The 25,772-nt window shown below is 37.9% G+C and overlaps 1 protein-coding gene across 14 annotated transcripts in view; it reads right to left on the bottom strand.

Annotated features, from left to right (window-relative positions):
- Positions 1 to 19,026, bottom strand: part of nfixb (nuclear factor I/Xb) — a 103,381-nt gene extending 84,355 nt beyond the window's left edge. For 6 of the 14 annotated variants that reach the window (XM_077733797.1, XM_077733812.1, XM_077733800.1 and 3 more), the window contains exons 1-2: positions 18,897 to 19,026; positions 3,170 to 3,253 (exon numbers count right to left, since the gene is read on the bottom strand). In XM_077733797.1, coding sequence (XP_077589923.1) covers positions 3,170 to 3,253; positions 18,897 to 18,953 — 141 coding nt within the window. In that variant the 5' untranslated portion in view covers positions 18,954 to 19,026. Of the gene's footprint in view, positions 1 to 3,169; positions 3,254 to 9,788; positions 10,695 to 18,896 lie in introns of those variants that run through there. The other 8 variants (XM_077733801.1, XM_077733804.1, XM_077733803.1 and 5 more) reach the window with 6 other exon arrangements.
- Positions 19,027 to 25,772: the final 6,746 nt, after the last annotated feature.

Below are 25,772 nucleotides of genomic sequence, written 5' to 3'. Positions count from 1 at the left end.
CGTTAGACGTGTAATTACTTAAACATTTACAGCCACTCCTCCCAGTCTAAATTAATTGGATGTCATTCCTTGTCAACGGCAGGCTATGGTTAAAAACTAAATATTTCACAAAATAGAAAATAAGGTTTTATTGGAGGAATAACTGCAAACAAAAACAAGAATAATAATTTGCAAGAACACTAACTGCCAACCCTCCCAGTTAAAAAAAAGATTGGACATTTGCCACCATCAATAACAGCTATTTACTAAATGTCCAATTTGTCTTTAACAATTATGTCAAATGCTGTTTGGAAACCGTTCCGTTGCATCTGGTGACGAAATAATCTTCCAAGCTACGTTTTTTTCTGCATTTAACACCTTCATTCATTTGAGGGCGTGTGAATAGATGCATTATTTCATGGAGTGAAGACTATTTATCCACTGAACCATTTTTCACCCCGTTCAGAGGCCACATCTGTACTTTTCATGTCAGGCCAAGCCAAACAGTCAGCATTCAACTGCCGTTGAAAGGAAAAATTATGCCAAACACTGAAGACTGACATATAATCAAGGAGTATCAAAACTACCTTAGTGAAATATATATACATACATATATCTCATCTCATTTTTTGAACCGCTTTATCTCAATTAGGGTCGCAGGGGGGGTGTTGGAGCCTATAAATCGGTTGGACAGCCTTGCACATTCACACCCATACCTAGGGATTTATTAGGCCTATTAGTTATGTGTTTAAGTTGCAAACCTGTGCAGTATAAATTAAGAAATTTGGCTCTGTGTGGCTACTAAATGCTCACAACAGCCCCAAAAACACAAAGGGAATAACTTTGTACAATGGTCATGGTGTTGGGAACCCCCAGGGTCTTGCCAAAACTCCCTTAGAACTATGTTGGCCACGTCCAGTCGTCGTGCCTTAGAACAATCCATACCTGAAACTGTTTTAGGAATTCAGTTCTATGCAATTGCAAGCACCATGGTTGCAAATTGAGTGAATGAACACAAATTGTAATCCTTCAATTGGGTCCGCTCGCAAGTAACACATTTTGGTGCTTCTAAAATGATCCACGCATTTAGTGGTTCATGTTAGTAAATCTCTCATTAAGAAGCACATGCTAGAACCATATGTTTACTCTCGCTGTGTTTTATTAACAAAAATTCAAACATACAAACTTACAACTGCTCCAGAATAGAGGATGAAAGCCTAATTTACGTTTTCAACTATTGTATACAAACAAAGTACAAATAGCTTCTGTTGAGGAGAGTCAAAACTGGTTAGTTAAGCATGGAAATCAAAAGTTTGTCTGTGCACACTGCCTACTATCACAGGCTTTATTAACACCACACCCAGCTGTCGCTGTGGTGTAGAAGGGAGAAAGCGGCGTGTGGTTTGGTGGCTAGCTCGAGGTCTGGCTGCCGTTGCTCTGAATGACTCCAAATATAGGAGCAATGAATGAATGACCTGCCCAAGACTCTTGACAAATCAGGTCCAAAATTGCCTGAAGTCTATTGTGTCTGTTACTTCTCTCAATTAATACATAATGCGGGTCAGAGAAGTTCTAGGTCCATTATCATAAAGGTTTTTGTATTTTATCTCTAACCTACAAATTATGAATTCGATACTTTAAAGTAGGCCAGACAATCAACCAGCACGACTACATAGAGGTCCTGTGGCGTTTGCTTTCTTCTTGTTGTCAAGAAGAGTTGTGGCAGGACTTGTGGATACTTCACCATGACAACATGTGAGTTCACAGTGCCTTGAGTATTAGACACCTTCTGGCTATACTTCAATCTGTTTTGAAGAAGCTCCATTCTCCTCTGACCTGGATCCTTGTATAGTTTTATCTTTTGGATTAATGACATTTGAGTTATGATTTCATCAGGAAAATTGATATAAAGAGTAAATTGGCTTGTGAGCTTGACAAACTCAAAATTTTCTGGCCTGCCAGTTTAGTCACCACATATTAGATACAACTCTCTAGTACTGAAAACTGAATGTAGTACTATGGCTGACCTTTCTTGCCTATACTGGAATAAAGTGTAATTTCACATCCATTACAGTAGATGACAGTAGTGCTCCCATTGTCAGAATTTAAGTAAGTGGTATTAGTTCTGTATTTACAAACTAATGTAGGCAAACACAACAGACAGAATATACGAAGTACAGCGAACAAACCATTAGGAGCCAACATGAAAAAAAAATACTCAACAGGGAGTTAATGAGACTAGGAAATTCCCTCAAAGGCTAAGACAAGGAAAATGATGAAGCATATGTAGCGATTTGCTTCACTGCGACGATGATGGGAGATGAGGAAAGACCGTCAATTTACTTTGTCTTAGCCAATTAAGTTAAGCTATTATTTACAGGAATGAACATGCAATGTATAATATTCAGCAAAGGGGTGCTGTATTTTGCTAATATTCCTACGGATGTTTCAATGATATCAGGTATGGCCATTTATTATCACATATGCTTCTCACAGTGTATTGACCAGCATAACAGTCATTCATTAAGTTGAGTAAGGCCCAAAAGGGAGGGAAGTTCTGATGTTTCCCTGGGGCCGATCTCCTTATGATGAGTGTGAGGTAGTCACCCTCGTGCGGATGCTCTTGAACTCACTGCCCTTGGAATCCAATACAGGTCCATTGACGCTCTTCCTCTCCCACCCCCGAAGAAAAAAAACCCTCCTACCAGCCGTGCACCTCAATTACAGCCATCATGCTTCATCTCTGCACCCTGGGACATATGATACTCTGTAGCAAACCAGATTTTCTGCGAGACTTGGCGTGAGTCTTAACTCATGGAAAAGGAAGGCTTGTAGAATAGAAAAGCTGGGGCTCCCACCTCATTAGCGATCACATTCCCAGTCACCTTTCTTTTCTCAACCCTTCACTCTATTTTTACGATTTATATCACATTGCATACCAAATGCAATCTTGCTTTAAGTTTTTTTGGTGCTGTTTTCACATTTTTGTACATTTTCATTCCTGGGGGATTGAATTTGTGTGTGGAAATAATGATTGTAATGGGTTGCAGCTGACTTATGGTGCCGTGAATGACATTATAATTGTGGCAATTACCATGAGCTTGAACACCAACTGTCCGTCATAGTAATAATGAGTAATGATTCAATGACTCACAACAACAAGAACAATAGTAATGATAATAATGCATACCCTGTATGAATCTGATACAACAAAGCATTCAGGCATCCCAGGACCTCTGGAGGGTTCTTCATTCAACAGAAAGTTTTCAGTTGCCTGAAATGATAACACAACAGTTATTTAATTATCAATTGACAACCACACAAAAGCATTATGCATTATACATAATTGAAATCTTTTTTGGGAATACTTTTTTTTATATAGGATGTGATGCTATACCCCTACAAGTGTGTATAATGTATGTCATTTAAAAATGTTGTAAAACTTAGTAATTTTTTGTGATAAGCTATTCTGGTGGAATTTAAATAATGAATATTAATTATAGGTCCATCATAATGGATGGATGCTAAATATGTTTGCATGTAAGAAAGCTAGAAGAAATTTCACAACATCCAATCACATCTAATTCTTATAATCAAATTGAAATGCACTCTCTCTCTCTTTCTCTGTCTCTCTTTCCATCTGTATGCTGCTGAATAATGTGTGTCGCCTGCCTGGGCCCATGTGCTGTGCAGGCTTGAAGCCCATCACTCATTGCAACTTGAATGGAGAGCAAAGTGTTTAGCTGTGGTGGCAGCACACAATACTCCAGCACAATGGCATTTCCTGTCACTGCCATTTCACCTGCATTGCTCACTGATTCAGCAAAAATCATTGACACACAAAAACACTCATGAACACACACACTTTTTACCACAAGAACTAACCCATAAATCTAATCAGAGCCAGTTTTTTATGGTCTCTGAGCCATTGATAAAATATTTGACAAAAGTATTTGGGACTGATATAAAAACCAACAAACAAAGACATCTTTCAGTGCTTTGATAGAATTTTGTGCGGGCGAGCATTGTTATTTCTATGTGAGCTTGTTTTTTTTTAACTTAATCAGAAATTTAATTTCTTCACACTCAAGATTTCAATGCTTAACACAGTTAATAAGCAATATTATGAAAAAAATCCATACCCCTATACAAAGAAAATTATTATTTTTAGTATTTAAAAACATTGCCCCAAAAGGACCTGGCATCCAAATAAGTGGGCATCACGTTTTAGGTCATGTAGACATTTAATTTTATATTGTATAAAACTACATGATCCAACATGTGTTGTCCAAACACAATATGATGCCAGGTCTAAATGAATATTCATTTTCCTTACTGATTATCCTCACAAGGATCACAGGGGTGCTAGAGCCTATTCTAGCCATCCATGGGCATGTTTGCTGTACAATTTTTAGGATGTTTGAACCTGATATTTTGTTCACGAACCATTTTTCAGTGCTGAATCATTTAACAGAAAGAGACACTCAGAATTGCTAGTCTGACTTCTTTTAAGCTACTCTGTGATTATGAACAGAGTAAAATATATCCCTCAGCTGGACCGGCCAGTTTAAGAGCTTAAAAGAAAGCCAAGAGAAGTTGACAAGGGCACCATTTAGTGGGACAAATGGTTTTCCTTCGGTGTTATCCCACCAATTGATGATGACAAGAAAGGATTGATGCTGAGACCAAATGCTATGAGCAATGTTTTCCCTGGATTATTCCAATTGTTATTGTGCAAAGGATTCATGTAGCCTGTACTTGACAAAACTATTGTTAAACTTGCCCAAATTATATCGCCTGCCTGACTTTCTACTAAACGAAGTAGGTAAAATCTCACAAGGAGATGCGCTTCCTAAGTTACACAAGCTCAAACTGTAACCTCTCATTCGGCAGGATATGAATAGCCTGTGTCTCTCTTTTTCAAACCACAGCTTGGTTGGCCAAAGTCTGGGCCTTATTATAGTTGCGTGTTTATGTATGTGTCTGTTCATATATTTGTTCAAGTGCAATCCCATATCATAGTTTGCATATGTGCGTGTTTCTGCACATGTAATGGCTTAAATTACTTAATGTCTGTGTTGATGCCATAAACCATTGTTTATCAGACATGTCAGTTCAAATAACAAAACATTATATTTCATTCTTTGCTATAAGATACTGTATATTTGTCCCGGTTTCACTTGTTTGTTTAAGTTTCAGTTACTGTAAACTGACAAGATCAGAGGATGCAGTTCCAAAAACAAAGCAATCCTCTGACTTTTTTGTTTTAGTGACTTAAAGTTCATCTTTGGCAAAGCCACTAGATGCTGTGAAATTCCCATCTATTCTTCTTTATTTTTTTATTTTTTTTAAATATTTTTTACCAGGAAGATTCAGCACCTGAATCATAATACAAAAGTGAATCGCGGCATTTTTTCTTGACTTTTTTTCAGCGGTTATTTCAAAGGGTGCTAAGTGGTGGTTACCATTAACAACTGGGAAGAGGGAACAATTAAGGTAATTACAGTTTACGAAATATCTACTTTACACACCCGTATACTTAAACTGAAACTTGGGGGATTTCAAGGATATCAAGTTGTTCTGGTTACTTCTAGTATGTAATGTAATGGTTATTGTTACAATGCGGCAAATTTGGCAGGCTCCTTAATGAGAAGCCTTGCCATACTCACGCACAACTCTTCTAGTTGGGCCGAAGCCAGAGAAGTGTACTGTGCTTTTTGCATAGAGTACAATATTTTGGACAAATCTGGACTTAATGTCACCTAAAGAAGCGTTCTTAACCTTTTTAACCTTTTGGGCCCAATGTTTCCTGTACAAAATTGCTTGCAGGCTACTCAAATATGATGCTTTATTTATTTTAGTATTAAAAAAAGACCAAATTAAATTCATCAATGTTTAAATGGATAAAAAGGTGGCCTGGCAATTAAGTTGAAATGATTGTTATTATTTCAAATACAAAAATAGGCAATTGTCATATAAAGGATCATTTTACTAGGGTTCACTGCACTGTAGTTTGCTATTGTAAGTGCTGTAATTGAAAATTATGTATATCGACTCACTGTGTTGACAGGAAGAAATGTTGTTCATATAATGATAAAAAAATGAAATAAAATCATAATTAGGTGTGCAGTACATATATGTCAAAAAGCTATTTGACTGAAGTCAACCAAGTATACAGTAAAGTGTGTAATATTAATCCTTTTCTGTGGAGTACCTCATCTGTCTTCTAAGTTATCGCCACCTCACATAAAGCATGACAGCTCTTAATAGGGATGGTGAAGTTGGCCAGGTTTCATGGCGCTGGATTAATCAAAGCACATAAACATAATGCCCACCCTTCGCCATCTTTCAGTTTTCACACACCCGCTCATGAACCACCTGGGCCCCCGCAGTCTCGAAGCTATCATGAGAGGCAGGTACATTTGCAATTAGTAAACAGCCCTCCGATCCCTTTGCCGCCGTTTTGAGACGAACTCATCACTTTCTAGATCATCAGAAGCTCGCCTTCCATTAGTACATAACATGCATCTTGCCTTGTCCCACTTCATTCTGTCTTAATTGTGTCCTCATTCCTCACCTGCTAACAAACCTGTGCAGATGTGGCAAGCACATCAAAGTACGGGATGCATGGGCGGAGGACGTTTTTTGTCGAAAAAAAAAATATGAAAGGGGAAATTGGTGCTGTGTGAGCCTAAGCCAGCGCCACCTTAGGGAGAAATGCTGGAAAAATGTGATATTTTACACCTGCGTCTAAGGGGTGAGGAATACAAGGCAGGGAGGGCATAGGGAGGGAGGAAGTAATTAGAGCAGTGTGTCTTTAAAAGGATTTTTAGTATGTTTCTGGGGCTTGCCACTGGTTCTATTTCAGCATTCAGTTTGGTGAGATACATTTGATGCCAGATTATTAAAAATGCTAAACCTGGTTATGAATGCTTTTTTAAAAAAAAAGTGCTGGAAATTCAAACAAATATGCTAATATTGTTGCAGTGATAAAGAGCTGGCAAGCTCTGTGTAATGAATAATGCTATTGGCTCTAATTCCTCATTAGGCCCCAAAGAGGAGTGAGAAGGGAAAAATACATGTATTGTTGCAGCGATTTTATTTCAAATTAAAATGACACAGTAATAGCAACTCATTTCCAAATTAAGGAGATTCAAATGACTTTGGTAGACAGCTGGTGTGCCGCCTGGATGTCCTATGAAACCAATTAGTATAAGAGTTAAGTCTTGACAAAGTAATTCAAGCATGGATAGCTTTAAGTGTTAACAGTGGTACCCAAGTAAGACTACTTAACATTGAAAATGTAGGCTAGAGCGATAAATTGTAAATTGTTTTGAATTAATTTATGTTTTTATTGATTTACAAAACAATCATTTGACTTTTTTGCCAAAAAGGAAATTATGTTATTCTAGAAGGAATTATTTTGGATCTTTGATAAGTTATTACTTTATATTTGGGTGCGGACAATACAAACATGTAGGAGAAAACCAGAGTATCCGGAGAAAACCCACGTGGGCACGAGAAGAACATGCAAACCTCTCTCAGGAAGGTAGAAACTCAGGATTAAACCATTGACCTCAGAAGTGGGAGGCAGACGTGGAAACCATTCAGCACCATGCCGCTCAATCCATAATGGCAGTCAAAATGGACTCAGAGTCGAGCCGCTGCTTCTCTACATTGAGAGGAACTAGAATAGGTAACTAAGGCATCAAATAGGGATGCATTCTGGATGCATGCTTGATGAAATGTTCCAGATGAGTTCTACTGGTAAGAGGATCCAAGTACGACCAAAATACAGATAATGGAATTGTGTGGCAGAATACTTAAAAAGCCATTTTTTTAGAACGCACACAATTGGATAGCCTGAAACTAGGAAACTTCAATAAAAGTTGGAGGATGTCTACATTATTTGTGGCTGACTACTGCAAAGCCTCACTATCATTACAAAACTTTCACAACAGCATTAGAGGATTAAAGGTGGAAATATTTTCAAGGATAAAGGAGCACTGTGAGGGAGCAGAGCTTCGCCAAAGCACCAAATTCAAACCATCCCCATATTTCTGGCATCTGACCGTTGTTATTCTCATCATATCACCCAACTAGCAAATTTGAGTAACAAAGGCAAGTTATCATTAAATTACTTTTCTAACTTCTGTGACCTCTGACCTTAATACACAAACATTTAATCACCACTTCCATTCCATATTAGAAACATGTCCTGCAAATTTGATAATGACCCCCATATTTGTTTTTGCATGCCATTGACAAGGATAGAAGTCCAATTTATTTAAACTGAGAGGTCTGACTGTGTGTGCTCATTTTAGTGCCTTTGACTGTGTAGACGTCCAATTCCTTTGACTCTTTGAAAGAGTTTAATAAATGTCGTAGAATTAGTTAAAACGTTATACCTTTTGTGTCTAAAATAAAAGAAATAGACATCTGAAGAAACTATATTTTTTGGGTGGGGAAAATTTTCAGATTTTTACTTTTAGGCCATTTAACCCAGCCCAAGTTTTTCATCAAAGTGCAAAATTATTTATTGTTAACTTTCTTGTTATTTAAAAAAAAGATGGGTTGCTAAAGCAGGAGCATCACATACCATGAAAATCCCACACGAGACTTGTCCTGAATTCTGTATCCTTTTTACCGAGGAGCTTTTTTTTTTGAACAGCTGCCACATTTGCTCAGATTTATGTAAACAAATAATTATTCATACTAATAATCTCCCATATTCACGTGCAAATAAGATGGTTTGTTGGAAGTGCCAAGGTTGTACGTGGGAGGTTCTTCCAACAACTGGCTCACGTTCAATTCAGGAAAAGAAAGAAAATAGAACTCATCTGAGGGTCAACGATGTGAAAGTTATATATCACAGTTCATCTGTAAATGGCACATTATTTTATTGTCAAAGTGGCTGAAAGTCCGTGACGGGGTTTTCCATCATTTGAATGATAAAATGATTCAAGTAAATGATCCCAAAGGGATCTCAGAAACTTCTGCTTTTGGTGTGTGAGAATATCACTGAATTTGACAACCAAGCAACATGCATAAAAAACGCATAACTCCGACACAAAGTTACACACAAAAATACATATTTAAATAGGTACTTGCAGCCAAGTTTCCAAAGATAACTTTGACTTTGCAAGTCAACAACCTTTATACAACTTGCTGGTAGCTGTTTCCTTGTCTGCTTACACCGTATGATATGATAGTGCATATCATATATGGAACTATTATTAGTAAGGCAGGGACATATTAAGACCTTACTCACCATGACAGCTCAGAGAAATTGAAAAACACAAATAAGATATTTCATAATGATGTATAAACAAGTTTTTCCCCCCCACTCATTAAACACATTGACCACGTTATATGTCCATTTTATTTTGACCGGGAGTCAAAATGCATTCAACGTCTAGTGATGTCAATGGCACAAAAGGCTGAGCATTCACGCTCAGCTTTCTCTGTTTAAATTAATTGGACATCTGTTCTCGATAACGGCGCACAATGATTTCAATACAATGAAGGGGAGAAAATCTAATTCAATGTTACAGTGAGCCCAAATATAAGTATATTTATGTTTTTTGTTCATTTGAATCGAGTCTTGTTTGTAGTATTTTCCTTTTCATGTATTCACCAGTTATTTTTTTCAGATTATCAATACAGGGTTAAATGATATGAATGTGATGTGGGGAGGAGAACCTTGGACATATTAGCAATAAATCCCAAACTTGGCTAAAGCATATTATTACATGCAACGTTTAAAACACTGCACAAATGAGCAAATTATTGGTTTACACAGCACGTACCATTGTGGTGTAGGGAAAGTTGCCAAGACCCTCTCAGAGACCCATTTTCCACTCCCCAAAAAGTTTGTCTTCCAAAAAAAAAAAAGTTTGTGGGCGAAAAAAACAACCCACTGGTGTTCTCGTGCAGCTCGGTTTTAGAACCCCGGAAGCAAACACGGTCCTGTAAACATTGTTGTTGTCCTTTTTTTAAAAAAAATATAAACTTCAGGCTGTAATCCAAGTCGTCTGTTTGCTGATTTCTTCATGCAAGGTGCGTCATATTTCCACGAATTTCACCCGAGTTTGGGCTGCGGTTCGACCACTTTTTCTCGTGCAATTCTCGTCAATCGAACCGTTTAGCGATTCAACCCAGCTGCATGCTTTTTTTTTAACTAAAAAGAGCGTCCTCTCTTTCGCTCCACGTGCAGGGAAAGTTGCCGAGATCTTCGGACCAAAATCTCCAGTTAGCCCCCGTGAGGGCTACGACAAAGCCGGACACCAAATCAACCAACTTCTTTTTAGGATGAAGACAAATTGAAGAAAAAAAGGAGAGGGGAGGAAAAGAAGCGGTCGCCGTATACGCGCTCACGCACCGGGCGAGGACGCGCGGTCTTCCTCCTGCGGCCGCGGCCGGGGAAGCTGAGCGTAGGGCGGCTGAATTATTAATAACCGCAGCGGCGCACAGTCTGTCGTGCTCAGTGAGGAAGCAGGGAGGCAGCTGGGGGTTTACGGGAATTAAATACCGGCTCAGAGTGAAGCGTGGACGCAGGGGGATTAGTAAACCCGCACCGGTTTTACAGCGTACGCTGCTATAGGGACAGCTCGGGGCCGACGCACTCACTCGCGAGGACGGGAGGGAGAGGGCAGCGGTTCGGATGCCACGGTGCCGCTCGTCAAAACGCGTTATTTTTGGGATGGGGTTTGGAGGGTGGGGGGTGCAAATGCAATATAAGAAGGATAGGGAGCTGATGAAAATAACCAAATCCTAAGGAGACATCCCATGTGATCTGCAAGGGTGCCATTTGAACTGAAGGGGGAAAGATAGAATTTTGTCCACGTAAAAGCTCACTATTTTATATCAATGGTATCTGAAATGATGATAAATTCTCTACCTAATGCGAAAGCATCTTTAAAAAATATATTTTTACCATTTTTAGGGCGAGAGACTATATTTTTGCTCATTGAAAATGCGCGCACACACACACACTCACTCTCTCTCTCTCTGTCACACACACTCTTTCTCTCTCTCTATCTCTCCCCTCTCTCTCTCTCACACACACACAAGCACAGACACACATACTTTCTCACTCTCTCGCTCTAAATATATTTACAATAATTTAAATGTATCACTATTATATATTAGTGAATACAATTACAAATGAATTCAAGTGAAATGAAAAAAAAAACGTAATTCCTTTCTGATAATACACACTGTGCCCCTGTCTTTTCTTTTCATAATACACAGCATTTAACTCATTGCTAGGCATTGACGATGATGCACGTCCACTCCATTAAAACTGGATTGATTTGCTGTGAATGCCTATGCTTCAGTGTACCTTTCTTTCTCACTCATAATGCTAAAAACAATACAAATATGGATACGTGCAAAACAAAATGCTGCATTTACAGGATAGGAATGATGCTTTATTTTAACAGCTTGGCTCTGGAGTCACATTTGAGAGGAACAAAATCTGTAGTTCTTTACATTCACATGTGTTTAGTTTAATTTTAAAACCTTTGATAATTTCATATTGCAGTAATATTATGTGTTTTGACCATGCAGTTTCAGCTCATGGAAGGTGGTATTTCTAAGTTTTTGTTGTTTTTATTTTTTCCATCTCTTGTACTGTTCTGTATCTAATTTTAATTTAAGAAAAATGATTGCAATGAGCAGCTATTGCATTTAAAAACAGTGCTTATCTGTTTTTATGGTGCTTTGATTCCAATTGAAATTGAGAAGTAAGGTTAAAAATGAATAATTTCTACAACAATATGTCAATAACTAAAGTAAAATAAAATCAAGATCGACAAGGGTTGCAATGATTTTGTAAAATTGATTTACTTTGGTTTTATTTGCAATGTATTTTGTAGATTATTAAAAATGGACTAAGAGTAAATGTAGCAAACGAGTGTCTGTACAAATCTGTTTATGAAAATTCAATGATGTAATCATGTTTATTAAAGTCGACAATTATCCTAAAAACGTAGTGGCACAATGTTTACAAATGATTTATCTTGACCAGCCAAGAAAATAATGTATTTTTAATGTAACACACTCACAAAGGATATTACCACAACACATCAGCTAATAAATGTAATATAGAATTAACCAAACAGGTCAAATAAAACGTAATGCATCTGATTAAACTAATATAATAATTAAAGTTCAAGTCATAATTGACCAGATTTTGGACTTAACCTGCTTTCCACATTAAAAAAAAACACTCTTCTTCCTGCTCTAATAAACATATGGGATAAAACATAATACGGTGCTTTAATAATCTTCTTAGTAACGAAATGCCTTTTTGACGGATTTATTATGGTTTTACACACTAAATAGGTTAACATTCGTTGTTTTAAAGGGCAGTTATTTGACACAGTTACGTAACAGGCCTATCCATCTACTTAAGGGAATAAAGAAAAAGCAACATCAGGCATGAAAAATACGTCGTAAATGGATTTGAATCGACAAGTTGAATTTATACGCGCACTTTGGGAAAAGTGCGCACAAAGATGAAAGTGCGTGTGTCCACTCGTCTGCAGTGAGCGTCGCTAGAAAAGGCCCATTTGCATTGCCTTAGCTGCAAATCTGGTTTTAACATCAACTTTTAAGACAAAAGATCCTCTGGGCAACGGTCCATTTGAGGGTTATTGACCTTGGCAGGGCAACACGAACCAGCCCAAATCACGTCTATTCTCTCACTTCTTTCAGAAAGAATAGACGCGTTTGACTTGCGTCAAGTGGCTATTATAGTTGGAGGCCAGCATTCAAGCTGTAGACTGGTGACAGAAATGTATTCAAATAGAAAATGCACCAAAAAAATCAACATTTTTTCGACCCATACGTTTTAAAAAATAAATCCAGTGATGTCACATTGTTTTAACACACATTTTCCTGAACTCCATATCTGATTATCCTCATAACACAATTATCTATATAGTCCATTTTGTTTGTATTACACAATCAATGAAAAATAACCATGTTTTTTTTATGAAAATGTTTGAATATGATCCTTAATAATGCAACTAATAATACATAATGCTATTAGGCAAACGTTTGCACATTAAATGTTTAAGAGCATAACCTGATTTTTTTGGGCTGATATAGATATTTACTGTGTGACCATATTTTAACAATGAACTTTTTGGAAAAACTTACTTCTATGCTTTCATCTATTCAACTTCCTAGAGATTATGACGCAGTATATAGGATGAGTATTGGACTTAGGTTATTAAACAATTTACCTCCAAACTCCAATGATAACCATATAGCTCCCTTCAGCATAAAAAGCTAAAACAACAACAACAACAACAACTTATTTCCGTAGTTTTTAAATCACTGCCTGCCATTGACACGGATAGTGGTTTTGACGGTGCTAGACGGCCAGTTAATTTTGACTGGAAATCCATTACAGTCAAATTGGACTGGATGTCTTAGCAACATCGCTGGCAACCAATGAGTTCATTATGTTCCATATTTTTCTACCATTCATTTTTATCTTTTTTTGAGTTGCTGAGAGGGGGAAAACACATTTCAGTGAACCAAAAATAGTTTTAACCTATATCACCTAGTCATATTTTCAATCAAAACTAAAAGAAATTGAAGACCTGATCTTGTTTTGAAGCCCGTGTCCATATGCTGCTAATAAAGTGGCTTGTGAGTTGTGACTGAATATGCATAAACACACACAAGCACACCTGTAGGGCAATGTGGTGAAATTAACAACTGATGTAGATGAACGATTGGCCAAGCCTGGGGCCTTACAGATATAGCTGAGTGGCTGTTGTGGATTTGTCCTACTGGCACTGAGAGGATCCTCCCAAAGTGTGCATATATATGTGCTTGGATCTCTCAGGATATCCCACACACTCATTTCTTATCAGGCAGCCACAAGGCCCCAGTAGAGATGTGCTGCTCTAAGCAAGGCAAGACCACCAGCTAACCGCTTTATCTTGTGCTGGCAAAGAAGGATTTTATAGGTCTGATTAACTCACTGTTTGACTGCCTGGTTTAGGGTTGCATAGTGAGAAGTAGTGTGTAATTGTGATAGTGGATATGCATGGTTTAGTATGTAAGTTTTTATTCATACAATGCCATTCTCAGACCCGAGTCACAGTGTGTTTTACAATTTAGAATTCACCAACTCACGCATACCAATGGGCTTGCTGGGGTGCATATTGGGGTTCAGTGCCTTGCCCAAGGGCAATTCAACAGTGGCTAGTCGTAGGTGGGAATCAAACCACTGACCCATTGGCCTCAGGACAACTCAAACTGGACAGACAGACAATTGCAGCACATAGCCCAGTTGATAAAAGATATTTATTTGCTGGTTTTTGAGCGAGTGGTTAATAAGTGTTCGAATATATATAGATGAAGATTATATCACATTGATGCTGCTTGGAAACTTCCGCTTCCTTTTCTTGTAACTAAATGTCCCTCTGCCCCGTAAAATGAAGTTATGTGCTCTTTTCTGATTTTGGGTCGAGGCAAAAACACCAGAGAATGGGAGGTGGGGAAGGGAAAAGATTACTATACCTCCTGATATCATCCACCCTCCCACCAACACCGTAGAAGAAAGCAGAGCTGGTATAATCTCTGTTTTTGGCACTTCATGAAAGCAAGAGGAACAGCCACAAGGGCCTTGGTCCACTTAGTTGTGCTGCCCCTCACCCCAGCGGTCTCCATGCTATCGTCTCGTTCCATCCTTTTTCCTGCCGAGATTTCCTCCGTTTTTTTTTTTTGCTCTTCATCTTTCTCCCAATCCGATTCTCAAACATCCGATATGATACATCTTCATTTATAGTACTCATTTGGTATGAAGTGATAAATATAATAATATATTTATGTTACATGAGTTTCTCCATTCCTACTGCTCAAAGAAGGAAATTAATGTTTACCATTTGTTTGATATGAACTGTTGATGCAACTCATCGATGGTGCTAGATGGGCAATTGAATACTTTTAGCAAACATAATTTCTGGAATTGCCTCAAAATTTACAGGAGGTGACACAAAATATACAAGAAGTGACCTGGGAATTGTCGAATCATCAGAAAGTAATGACATATCAACAGAAATTGGCCAGTGTCTGTTCAAAAAATAAGAGCCAGTGAAAGAAACCAAATGGATGTGACCCTGATAAGCCCCAAAATTTAAAGCAAGGGACTTGTAAGTTCCCCAAAACTAACAAAAAAGAGACACAGAATGACGTCATTGCTTACCATTGACAACAATGAACGACCAACTCATTTGAAATGGGAAAAATTATTCATACCACCCAATTAAAATGAATTGTGTGTCTAACCGCGCCAATGACTCTAAAACATCTAACGATAGGATTTCTATTGCTGCCAATGTGAGGTAAGTGTTTTCATTTTTTAAAATAATGTCCTTTTATCAACATTTTATTGATATGTATTTATTCATGAAAGTCACATAGGCCACAATTGTATTGTAAATGTTGACTTTCAGTGTGCTTAAACAACAGAGAAATGTGAAAAAAATGTTCTTGTGTATCTTATAATGACGAAAATGTATGAGTTTTTCCCCAATTTCAACTAAAACGGTTTACTTTTCGAATATAACCCTAGAGCTAACACTCTTTCTTTATCATGCTCGCTTTACACACTCACTTTCATGTGGGTCAGGAGAATTTTTACTTTTTCCCCTTGCCTCCACTTACTTTCACTATCATTTCTCCTCTCTATTTTTTCCAATGGATGGAGTCTTCTCTGTGGTACCATATTCTTTCTATTTGGTGGTACTATCAATGATAACATGAATATTCATGACTAATCCACTCTGTAGCTTCTGCTCCCCTTTTCCCCCCCAAAAAAAGACACAAACAGACAGGGACACGCACACACTGGCACACACAGAGTTGACGGCAACACTTGGTAGTAACACATGGTGAGACAGGTGTTGCAGGCCAAGCCAGACATCTGTGCAGTAACAATGCACGAAGAGGAGAATCAAGGGGAAATAAAAGCAAATGATCTGTGTTTTTAGGAACAAAGATAAAGTCGGAAGAGCAGTGGCGATAACCAGACACTTGTATCATTTTTGGGATGCTTTGCAAATCAAAGCTCCCCAGATATAAAATTTCTAAAAAAAAAAACCTGTCCGCTTTTTTCTGCACACATTTTGACATATTTATAAATTAATATGCTGCAGGCTCTCTTTGAATTTTGTCGTTTACATTCAAGGTTGCACACAAAAACCTTTATTATGTTTTTGTTTACAAATTGATTTAAATTGATTCATTTATTCACATATAAAACATTCACAAAAGTTGGCCAAAAGTTATCAGCCAGTTTTTGGTAAAAGAAAGGGGGTGAGCCAGATGGAAACCGGCCACTGATGGGAGGGTCTGTCTGTGGATAGAAAAAGACAGCCAGGGAGATGAAAGAAAGTGTAACAAAAGTCATGTGATCATTAAGAATAGACAAGTGTAAAGAAAAAATGTATAGTAAGATTGAAGGCAAGTTTTAACCAACTAAGTACCAAACAAACATGTTCATTTAATTGCTAAAAGGAAGCCTCTGTTGATCCAGATGCAGATTGTCTTGTAATAATAATAATGATCTTCTGATGTAATCAGATCTCATATAACAGCATGACAAATGACAAGCTGATCTGATAAGATTAATCAAAGCTAAACAGTATGTGGGTAGACATGTAAAATGGGATTTTACCTTAATTGGCTACCAAATGTGCAGTTTGGATCAGATCTGGCACAAACAAGTTTGCAATACATGTATCAAATTAGATAAGATCCATTCCTGATTTACTCATCTATAGCTAATTTTGATAAATGACAGCTATAATAACTTCATAAATTTGCGAACTTGTGCAAATGCCTTTTAGGCTGTCGAAAGCCTTCAGAAAATAGTCAACTGTCCTGTTAACTGGAAATGAATGCACTGACTATAAGGTCTATTCCTTACAATACAACATAAAGTAAGTCAGTAATCCCAACCTTGGACTTTCCTGGTTCCAAACTGCCTAGTACTACATACATTTTCAACCTCCCATTTCAAAGTATCCAATGCATGAAAATAGTTCGAAACAGTGGAAAATAACTTTAGTGCTTCTATCTGTGGAGCAATTATACTGGTGTTGGCACACATCAATGGTAGGCACACCTAAAAAAAAGCACCCCAGATAGAAAACATACATCCCCAAAAAGCGAACTTTCTAAACTCAAATGTACATAGTGGCTTGTGCCCAAACTTGCACGTGGATGTCATAGAGCAGTGACATTGTGTAGCCCAGATGGAGGGCTGTTCTTTTTGCCAGGCTGCCTATAACCCAGCCTGTGCCCCTCTCTGTGCCCCTCAGCACCCTGTAACCCTTGAACCCCTTCCCTCTGCTCTCTCCTCTCCTACATCGCTGCATGGGGCCTTCATTCTGGCTATGGTCCCTCCATGACTATGCCCCACTCTTTGCCACGATCTCTTTTTCTAAACCCCCCCTGAACATTCCCACCATCCAAGCAGAGGGTCTATTTCTGCCCTATATAGCAGCAAGTACAGCAGGCTGGCACAGAGAGGAACCCACGGGTTTTCAAACTGTGTCAGGCCTCCAGACACCTCTGTGATCAACACTACGTGCATCATGAAGGGAAATAATGATGAAAAAAAAATACCCAGAGATGGGCATGATTGATGTTGTCAATGTGAAATCTAGGATAGATTACCTGAATAACATTAGCATAGAAGATAGTCACAGTGAAATCAATACAACACTGACTCCAGAGGCCTGGGCGATAAATCTATTTTATAATACATTTGCATAGAAAAAAACATATTTTTTAGGAACAATTTAAAGAATAATAATTTATAATTTTGTGACCTTATTACTTTGTATTTTTGGGCTGATTGCATAGGGGGAGAGAAAAAGACAGATGAAACTTTGTTACTTTTGTTCCAAGTTTGACTTTTTTAAAAGCCTTTTTGGGGTAAGCGTCATTTTTTATCCTCATAAAGACACACAACATTAAAAATACAATATGCAGATGTTTTTAAATGTCATAGTATTTAAGTCACTGCATGCCATAGACAACAATAGAAGTCCAATTCATTTAAACTGGAAGGAGTGACTGTGATTCATCACATCTTTCAAAGCCATTGGCGGCACTAGAAAACATGTTCATTTGGATCATTCACCATGAAAATGTATTTGAGATCTATTGCCGTCAATGTCAGTCAATGAGTTAGATACTAAATGCTCCTCTACAAGGAGTTAAACTTATTTGGAGCTTTCTCTGAATTTTGTTGTGAAGAAATCTAAGATTTTGTTTTCTAGGCCATATCACCCGGGAATAACTGTACAGTATAATCAAGTCAAAAAGTGCACATAACCTTGAAACATGACTAAATCTAAAGTCTCTCTAAAGTTACTGGTGATGAAATGACAACCAGACATAGATTGATGTATCTTCAGTGTATCATGGCCTTAACATCAATTTCCTCTAGTGGGTTTTAATTAAAATCTCTCATCTTTTGGGATAAGACCTAGTTAGGTTTGATGTAGTCAGTCATTAATGTTTTTCCCAAAGTCGCTACAAGAATACTTAGAGAACGTCAATATCATGAAAAGTTCTCACAGCCCATCAATATGTGGACACATTAAACAAACCACCACCTTTATTTCAGTTTATGTCACACATCCTTAACATCCTTTTCTGTGGCCTTGAGTCACCACACACCCAAATAAAATGACTCAACCACTCTCACTTTTCTTTTTTTGAGCTAAACACAACTTGTAAAGCACGAAAATGAAACATCACGTCATATTTTCTCCAATTGAAACGACATAGTTTAAATTAGAGTCCAAGAAAAATGAAAGAAAGACAAACACTGATTCATCATTACAGAATGAAGGAGAGACAGGAGGCATCCATCCTACCATGCACCAAGACCTGGCAGAGAAGTCGTAACACAGCTGCCACCTTTCCCACGCCATTCCACGCCGCCTCCCACGCCAGCGTCCTCTTCCTAGGTCTGTTGATGAATATATGAATATGTCAACAAGTCATTGAGGGGGGTAAACACTGATCAGAAGCTACTCTAAAGTGCTAGTCGGACGCTGCAACAGCATGAGTGGTTGAGAGTGTGTGTTTGTATGAGTATATACTGTATGTATCCTCTGGTGTGTGTGTATGTGTGTGTTTGGAGGGAGAGGGGACACAGACACAGAAATGCCACAGAACCCTCTCCAAGCAGCTGTGCGTCTCGCTTTGCTGGTCCAAATGCTCCTTGCGCCATGTGCATGCACTCTCGACAAGCCACCAACTCTGCACCGACATACTGAGGGCTACACATACATGCATGCATGCTGCAACACGTACTGTGATGTAACAGAATGGTTGGATTCTTAATTCACCGCCTTCCATGCTGATGTATTGTCAACAGTCTTGAGGCCCTTGGCTAAACTCTCGCAACACTTCCCTTGGATTCTTGTTCTGAAAATAATGAGAAATAATAATGTACTTTTTGATTCAGTGACTACTTTTTGTAGGATTCCTGGAAGTGGGACACTTTATATGAATGTTTCTTTTAATGCTGACATAATTCTAACATGGCACTTGTCATAAAAATGAGTGAATGCTTAATTCATGCCTGTCGTTGACGGCTCTAGACATTCAATCTAATAATATTAATTAAATTCATAGGAGAAGGATGAAAAGAGCCAAATCAGCAGAAGTTAATTTAAGAAGTTAATTTAGAAGTATTTTTTGCCCTAATAGAAATTTAGGAACAAATAATTCCAAAAGATTATTCCATGAGAAAGAGTTAGTTAGTTAGTTGGAGTTAGTTTCTTTGTAATCTCACTTCGGATTTGGCATCTGAGATAATCCAGGCCTGAATGAACATTTGTTCATTTACCACTCTCTGTCAAAATGGATTGGATGTCTATTACCGCCAATTGTAGCCAATAAAATCACTCACTGAGTCACCTAGATGTTATTCAAGACTTAACTTCTTTTTCTCTAATTTCTTTGTCTCATTTCTGTTCATGTTATTGAAAAAGTAGATGAGAGAAAGAAATGGAAACAGTTACAAAATAACTTTTGGTTGGAAAAATATGAGACTTAATATCGCACATCACTGGCATTTGTGCTCCAAGAACATTTTCTGAAGACAATTCTGCGAAACATGGAAGAAGCAAAATAGTGACAGCGAAATCCTCATTTTACAACTTTCCCATCATATTATCACCGTAAATAGTCGTGAATCTTAATCACGTGCTCGAATAAAAATAATTCCAGATTTTCTTTTGGTGGGGTTTTACCATTATGGCCCCTTCTTCAAACAAGCCTCATATCGTTTATTACAAATTATTCATACTGACAAAAGATTGTTGGTTAAACATGGCTGTTTGTTGTTTATTCTGCAATTATTTTGATATAAAATGTTGACATTCATTGATATACTGGTCACATTTACAACTTAAATTAATAAAACCCAGCCCTTGAGGATCCACTTTTCTTTGTTTTGCTTGTCTATGTTCTAAAATCTGTTATTAATAAAATAACAAAAACAAACAAAGTATTTTTTCATGGGTGAAAACAGCATGCAATGAGAAACAGACTCCATTACTGTGGCTTTTATTTAGTCTTGCTTGTTAAAGGAAATAAAAAACGAAATATCTGCATGCAGAATTAATTGACCTTATTGTTTGTGTTCATGTACTAAACCCTATGGATCAGCAGATTTGATCTAATGCGTTGTGTTTATTTGATCATGTTACCCATGTTTGTGGCCCACTCAACAACGTGGCTATTTAGTGGCGTTTCCGTTTATCTATCTCGTTGCACAGCTGTATGTTTATATATGACTTCATTAACAAACAGCTTGTGTAGAAAGGGCTATTATCATTGTATGTATTCCCAAGTGATGAGTACATGTTGCAACCATCTCAGTGTTAAAGTACATCAGTAGTGGTTGACTATAGAGGTGATGAAATGTGTGATGAATGAAAATTAAAACCGACAGTTACAGCCCGATAGCCAGTTGAATGTGCCACTTTTGGCATGGACTCTGCCTTTTAAAAGTGCTAGATGACCTATTGTGTGACCCACCCCATTTCACCGCCTTTTCCTTCCACACTTCCCATCAGTCTCTAGCTTCCAGCTATGATTCAGTGCTGTTTTTAATCTTGCTTGGCCTCAGCGGGGTCGAAAAGCACCGTGATTGGCGCAGTGCCCAGATGACCTGCGGTAATATGGAAATGGATGGGAGCAACCTCGCTCACTTCCACTACAGACTTACTCACTCACACCAAATCGCAGAAATGAGCTCAACTTATAGTTCATTCATCGCCATAGTTCATTTGTAATCACAGCAATTTTCTGTGTCGCAGTGGTTATCTTGCACTGGTGTCAAATGGTCTTTTGTTTTGAACTTTGGTTTCCTGTACTCTTTTGTTTCATGAATGTGATCTACTCTGCTCTGATTCGTCCAGTTGATTTTGCTAATTAACAGGAATTTACATCACATTGAAAACAGCACGCTGTTTTTGTTAAAAAATGGGTACTATACTATTGTACTCTTAGTATTCTGTCGAGTATTTAGTTTGTTTTTCCCATTTTGTAAAGCTGTGCAAAAAAGAAACTTCCTAGAAGTATTGTTGTACCCCCTACAAAAATCCACTAAGAAAATTTTACTTTAAGTCCAATTAAAATGCAGGTGCCTTCAAACTTTACTTTGAGTATACATTTCTTTACCCCAATATACTTTTAGTTTTACTTCAGTAAAGAATTCATCTTTATCCCTTGAGTATATTTTGTGGTATTAGTTTTTTCATCCCTGATTGGAATAACGACACATTAGCCTTGCAGTGTGTTGATCAAATTAAACATTCTTCTCACGCAGTCTCTTGTTTCCCGAGAAGACTTGATCTTTGCAGGATGCTTCCAAAGTGCAAAGTTTAGCTACTTCTTTGCTGATCCTCACACACCCGCTGTAATTTGTCTGCCCACTGGTTTCACTTATTAACTTTCAAAAGGTTTCTTGGCAACATGGTTAGTAGAAAGGGAAAATAAGGCACCATGGCATTTTTTTGGCACACAGCTCACTCTGTCTTGCCCAGAACTAGGAGGTTACCATGGCATCGGTGGGCACCTCATAAAGCAGACCATTGTTGGCTCTCCTGCGTGCGTGCGTGCCAGATAGAGTTGCATGGCAACAACTTCTGGGCATCACCACCAATAGCAAGATGCCCAAATCCTGCACGGGGCAGAGCAGACAACAACACATGAGATTCTCTCTGTTTGAATAACCCACACACCCTAACATTCTATTTTCTGATCATGACATATAATTCTCAAACGCAAAATAAACAGACGGTCAGATGTTAGAAAATTAGGAATTACCTGGTCTTACAATGCTGTGTATGATTTAGGTGTTTTTCTATCCTTGTCAGGATCACAGGATGTTGACGCTTATGACTGATTTCAGGCAAGAGGCAGTCTTCACTCTTACCTGGTCACCAGTTAGTTTTAGGGTAGACTGGCATCAAATGCCAGAGAAAGAACCACTGTACTATAGGCTGAGTCAGTTTAAATGAACTGGACATTTATCATTGTCAATAAGTGCCAATGAGTTAAACCATGCAATTTCAAATTCATGTACTATAGGCCAAAAAAACAAGAAGCTTCAGTGCAAATACAATTTGTGGTTACATTAGTGGGAAATAAAGAAGAAACAATCTTGAGATGATTTAAAAAGATATATTCCTCAAAGGTAAAGTCTTCATTCAGGCTCCTGCAAGCTTTGTGTTTGCAGTCTTGCAGAATTGATCCAAAGGCCAGATATTTGGGTGCTCTGGTGCACTCTGCTGGTGTTTTTTTTACCCAACACTCACGCGTTTTTCCCCCCTACAATTTAATCTTGCCACAGGAGAACAAAACACAGCCTTAACAGATGGATAACTAATGAATGACCTCTGATGATTCATGAGAGCTTCATAAAATTAATTACACAGACATCGAGCTATTGTGGCTGTATGATTAGTTTACATGTAATGAATAATCAATCAATGATAATTAAACTGGAGTTATATGTTTCATTAATATTCTTACAAAATGAACTAGATTGTAGGTACAAGGTAAATTCATGCAGATCTTAACTTGTAACTCAAAACAAATTACTTCAAATTTATTTCATTTTTTTTAAGTCACTCCCTAATGTTTTTAATTCACTTCCTATTTATTTTATCACATTTCTTGGTCACTCCATGTTGGTTTTGTGGCATTTTCATGCAAAATCAACTCTGATAATGGCCAAAAACAACACACTATAATTGATTAAAAAAAAAGAAATACAGATACAAATAAATAGATCATAGTATATCATAGCATTAACTTTTTTAAGGCTCTTTAAACCAGTAACACTTTGGATATGTTAAATTCATTTGGCCTGGGAGAGTGTGAATGAATAAAGATTAAATCAGAAAAAAATTATATGAATCATGCAAATCTTTGTACAGATTAATAATGCTACATTGTCAAATCTTGTAAGAATACCGCAAAGTAAACACACAATAACATTTTTATCATCGATTTTACTATATGGATGTCATTATCTAGATGAGAAGCCCTCACTTGCCTAAGACTCTATATACCATGTTTACCTAGGCCGGGCTAGGCTTGACTACTGTGAGTGTGTGTGCATGATGCCATGGTTCTGGGCTCTTGTACAGCATGTGGCACACAGATTAACACTTTAAATGAGACTCCTTTCTGTTGTCAATGCCCTCTCTGTTTGCTTACATGGCCGTGGTGAGACAAAGTGGACCAATTTTAAATAGGTTGTTTTTGTATCCCCTCTTGTTCAGTGGGGTGCATCCTATTATGTCTGAAAAGCTCAAAGGAATGGTCACAAAAGGTTAAAACCAGAGAGTGTCTTATTTTGGCATCATCTGCACCATCGGCTTTTTTTTTTTTTTAAAGACATGTGGAAAATGGCTCCAAACAGATTTGAAAGTAAAACAGGTGCCAGCTTTGCCATCTGCTTTCAGTTTTACCTCCCTCTCGGTCTGCTTACAACCAAACTCTGTATGATACCAATTCATTCTGCTCTTATTTTTCACGTTCCACCAATCAAACCGATGTGATACTATCATTTGCTGACGCACACTCTTTTACTATCAATGAAAAATGCGGTAAAGAGAGAAAAATAGAGAATATTGACATCTTAATAGAGCATTCAGGATTAACTATGATGGCAGATGGATTGATGAAGTGGCCAAAAAAGTATAGGCCCAGGAGGGAAAAGGGTCAAGGAGTTCCAGAGAGAGACTTTGAAGAGCCTGCCAACAAGCTCTGCTCAGGCCTCATCAACTTCTCCTGCCCTTTATGAGCATATTTTTTTCCACAGGAACCTATCTTAGGACACATACTGAAAATTAAACTGAAATAATTTATAGCTATCCATGTAGTGCAGTACTTTATTATCGTAAAATGACATTTCCAAGCAACATTTGCATTATTAGAAATTGTTTCAGTAATAAAGACACACACAATTACTTACAGTCACTTAATGGTCAGCTAAAAATGAAATTTTAAAATACATGGTGTTCACATACATAGAGATCCCATTTTATGTAAGTGTGTAAGTAGTTGAAATCTGTTTGCACTGTCCAATTTTAGGGATGAATTTCCACCATTTAGTCTAGAGCTCAGTACTAAAGTAGATGCATAGTAACAGTAGATTTAAAATGGTAACAAAATACGTTTGGCAAAAGCATGATTAACCTGAAAATTTACAGTTTATTGAGAGACTAAATGCTTCACAATTAGAATGTACTTACTAGGATTAGGCTGAGTAGAAATGAACAAAAAAAGTATCACCAGTAGACATCCAATTCATTTGAAGTGGGAAGGCGGCAGATCTCCCACTTGAATTGGATTAGACATATATCATCGTCAATGGCAGGCAATGTATTAAAGAATGCGGTAGCCTGTGTTTCACGTCACTGAAACATAGGCTTTTAACCTGCTGGTGGCGGAATGAGCCGACTTCATTTGGGCCCATTAAGACAAAGATGAATTTGAACAGAGTGGAAGGAGGGTAAACAAGGCAGCAACAAATAGCCAGCTAGGGGGGGTTCTGAAACTCGTTTTTATCCTAACAACGAGAGCCGGTAAAGGTTGTAAAGAGTTGTTGAGACTGGAGTTTCAGACTCTTATAGCATGCAGGTGCTCTTTTCAATGGAGGGTCTGCTTTGCCAGGCACGTCTTGGCCCGTAATCAATGCTCTCAGGGTGTTTGTTTGCCTTCTTTTTATTTCTTTTTTTGTATACCCGCTGTCCGTGCCTGCTTGATACCTATTCGCCTTTTTCAATTACTCTAAATGAGTGCCTCCGTCAATTTTCTTTCATGCTGATGCAGCATTTAAACCCTTTCTTCTGTTTTGGCTTACAATCTTTCGGCGTATGTGTGTGCACATCCATCAGGATGTCAGATGGTAGTGCCAGGCAACAGTGGTGTGTGGTCAGGGCACAGTGTGTTCTCTCAACCGTTGTTTCGAATACACAACTAGCAACATCCTCACTCATTCACCACAGCAGATGGTAGTTCATCTTGGTACACATGAATGTGTTTTTGTGTTTGAGTGTGTGTGTCTACTTTACTGGAGGGGCAGCTGTGGGAAAGTAACATCCAGTTTCATGCAAATAACAACAACAAAAAACAAAAAACAACAACAACTCAAATAAAACGCACTAGTGAGAAAAATCTGAATGTTGCAAACTTTACGACAAAAAAAGCAGTGAGTTTCA

This window comes from Stigmatopora nigra, chromosome 15, assembly GCF_051989575.1.
Source record: "Stigmatopora nigra isolate UIUO_SnigA chromosome 15, RoL_Snig_1.1, whole genome shotgun sequence".
Lineage (NCBI taxonomy): Eukaryota > Metazoa > Chordata > Actinopteri > Syngnathiformes > Syngnathidae > Stigmatopora > Stigmatopora nigra.
The sequence above is the reverse complement of the archived record's forward strand: the minus strand, read 5'-3'. Positions and strand labels throughout refer to the sequence as shown.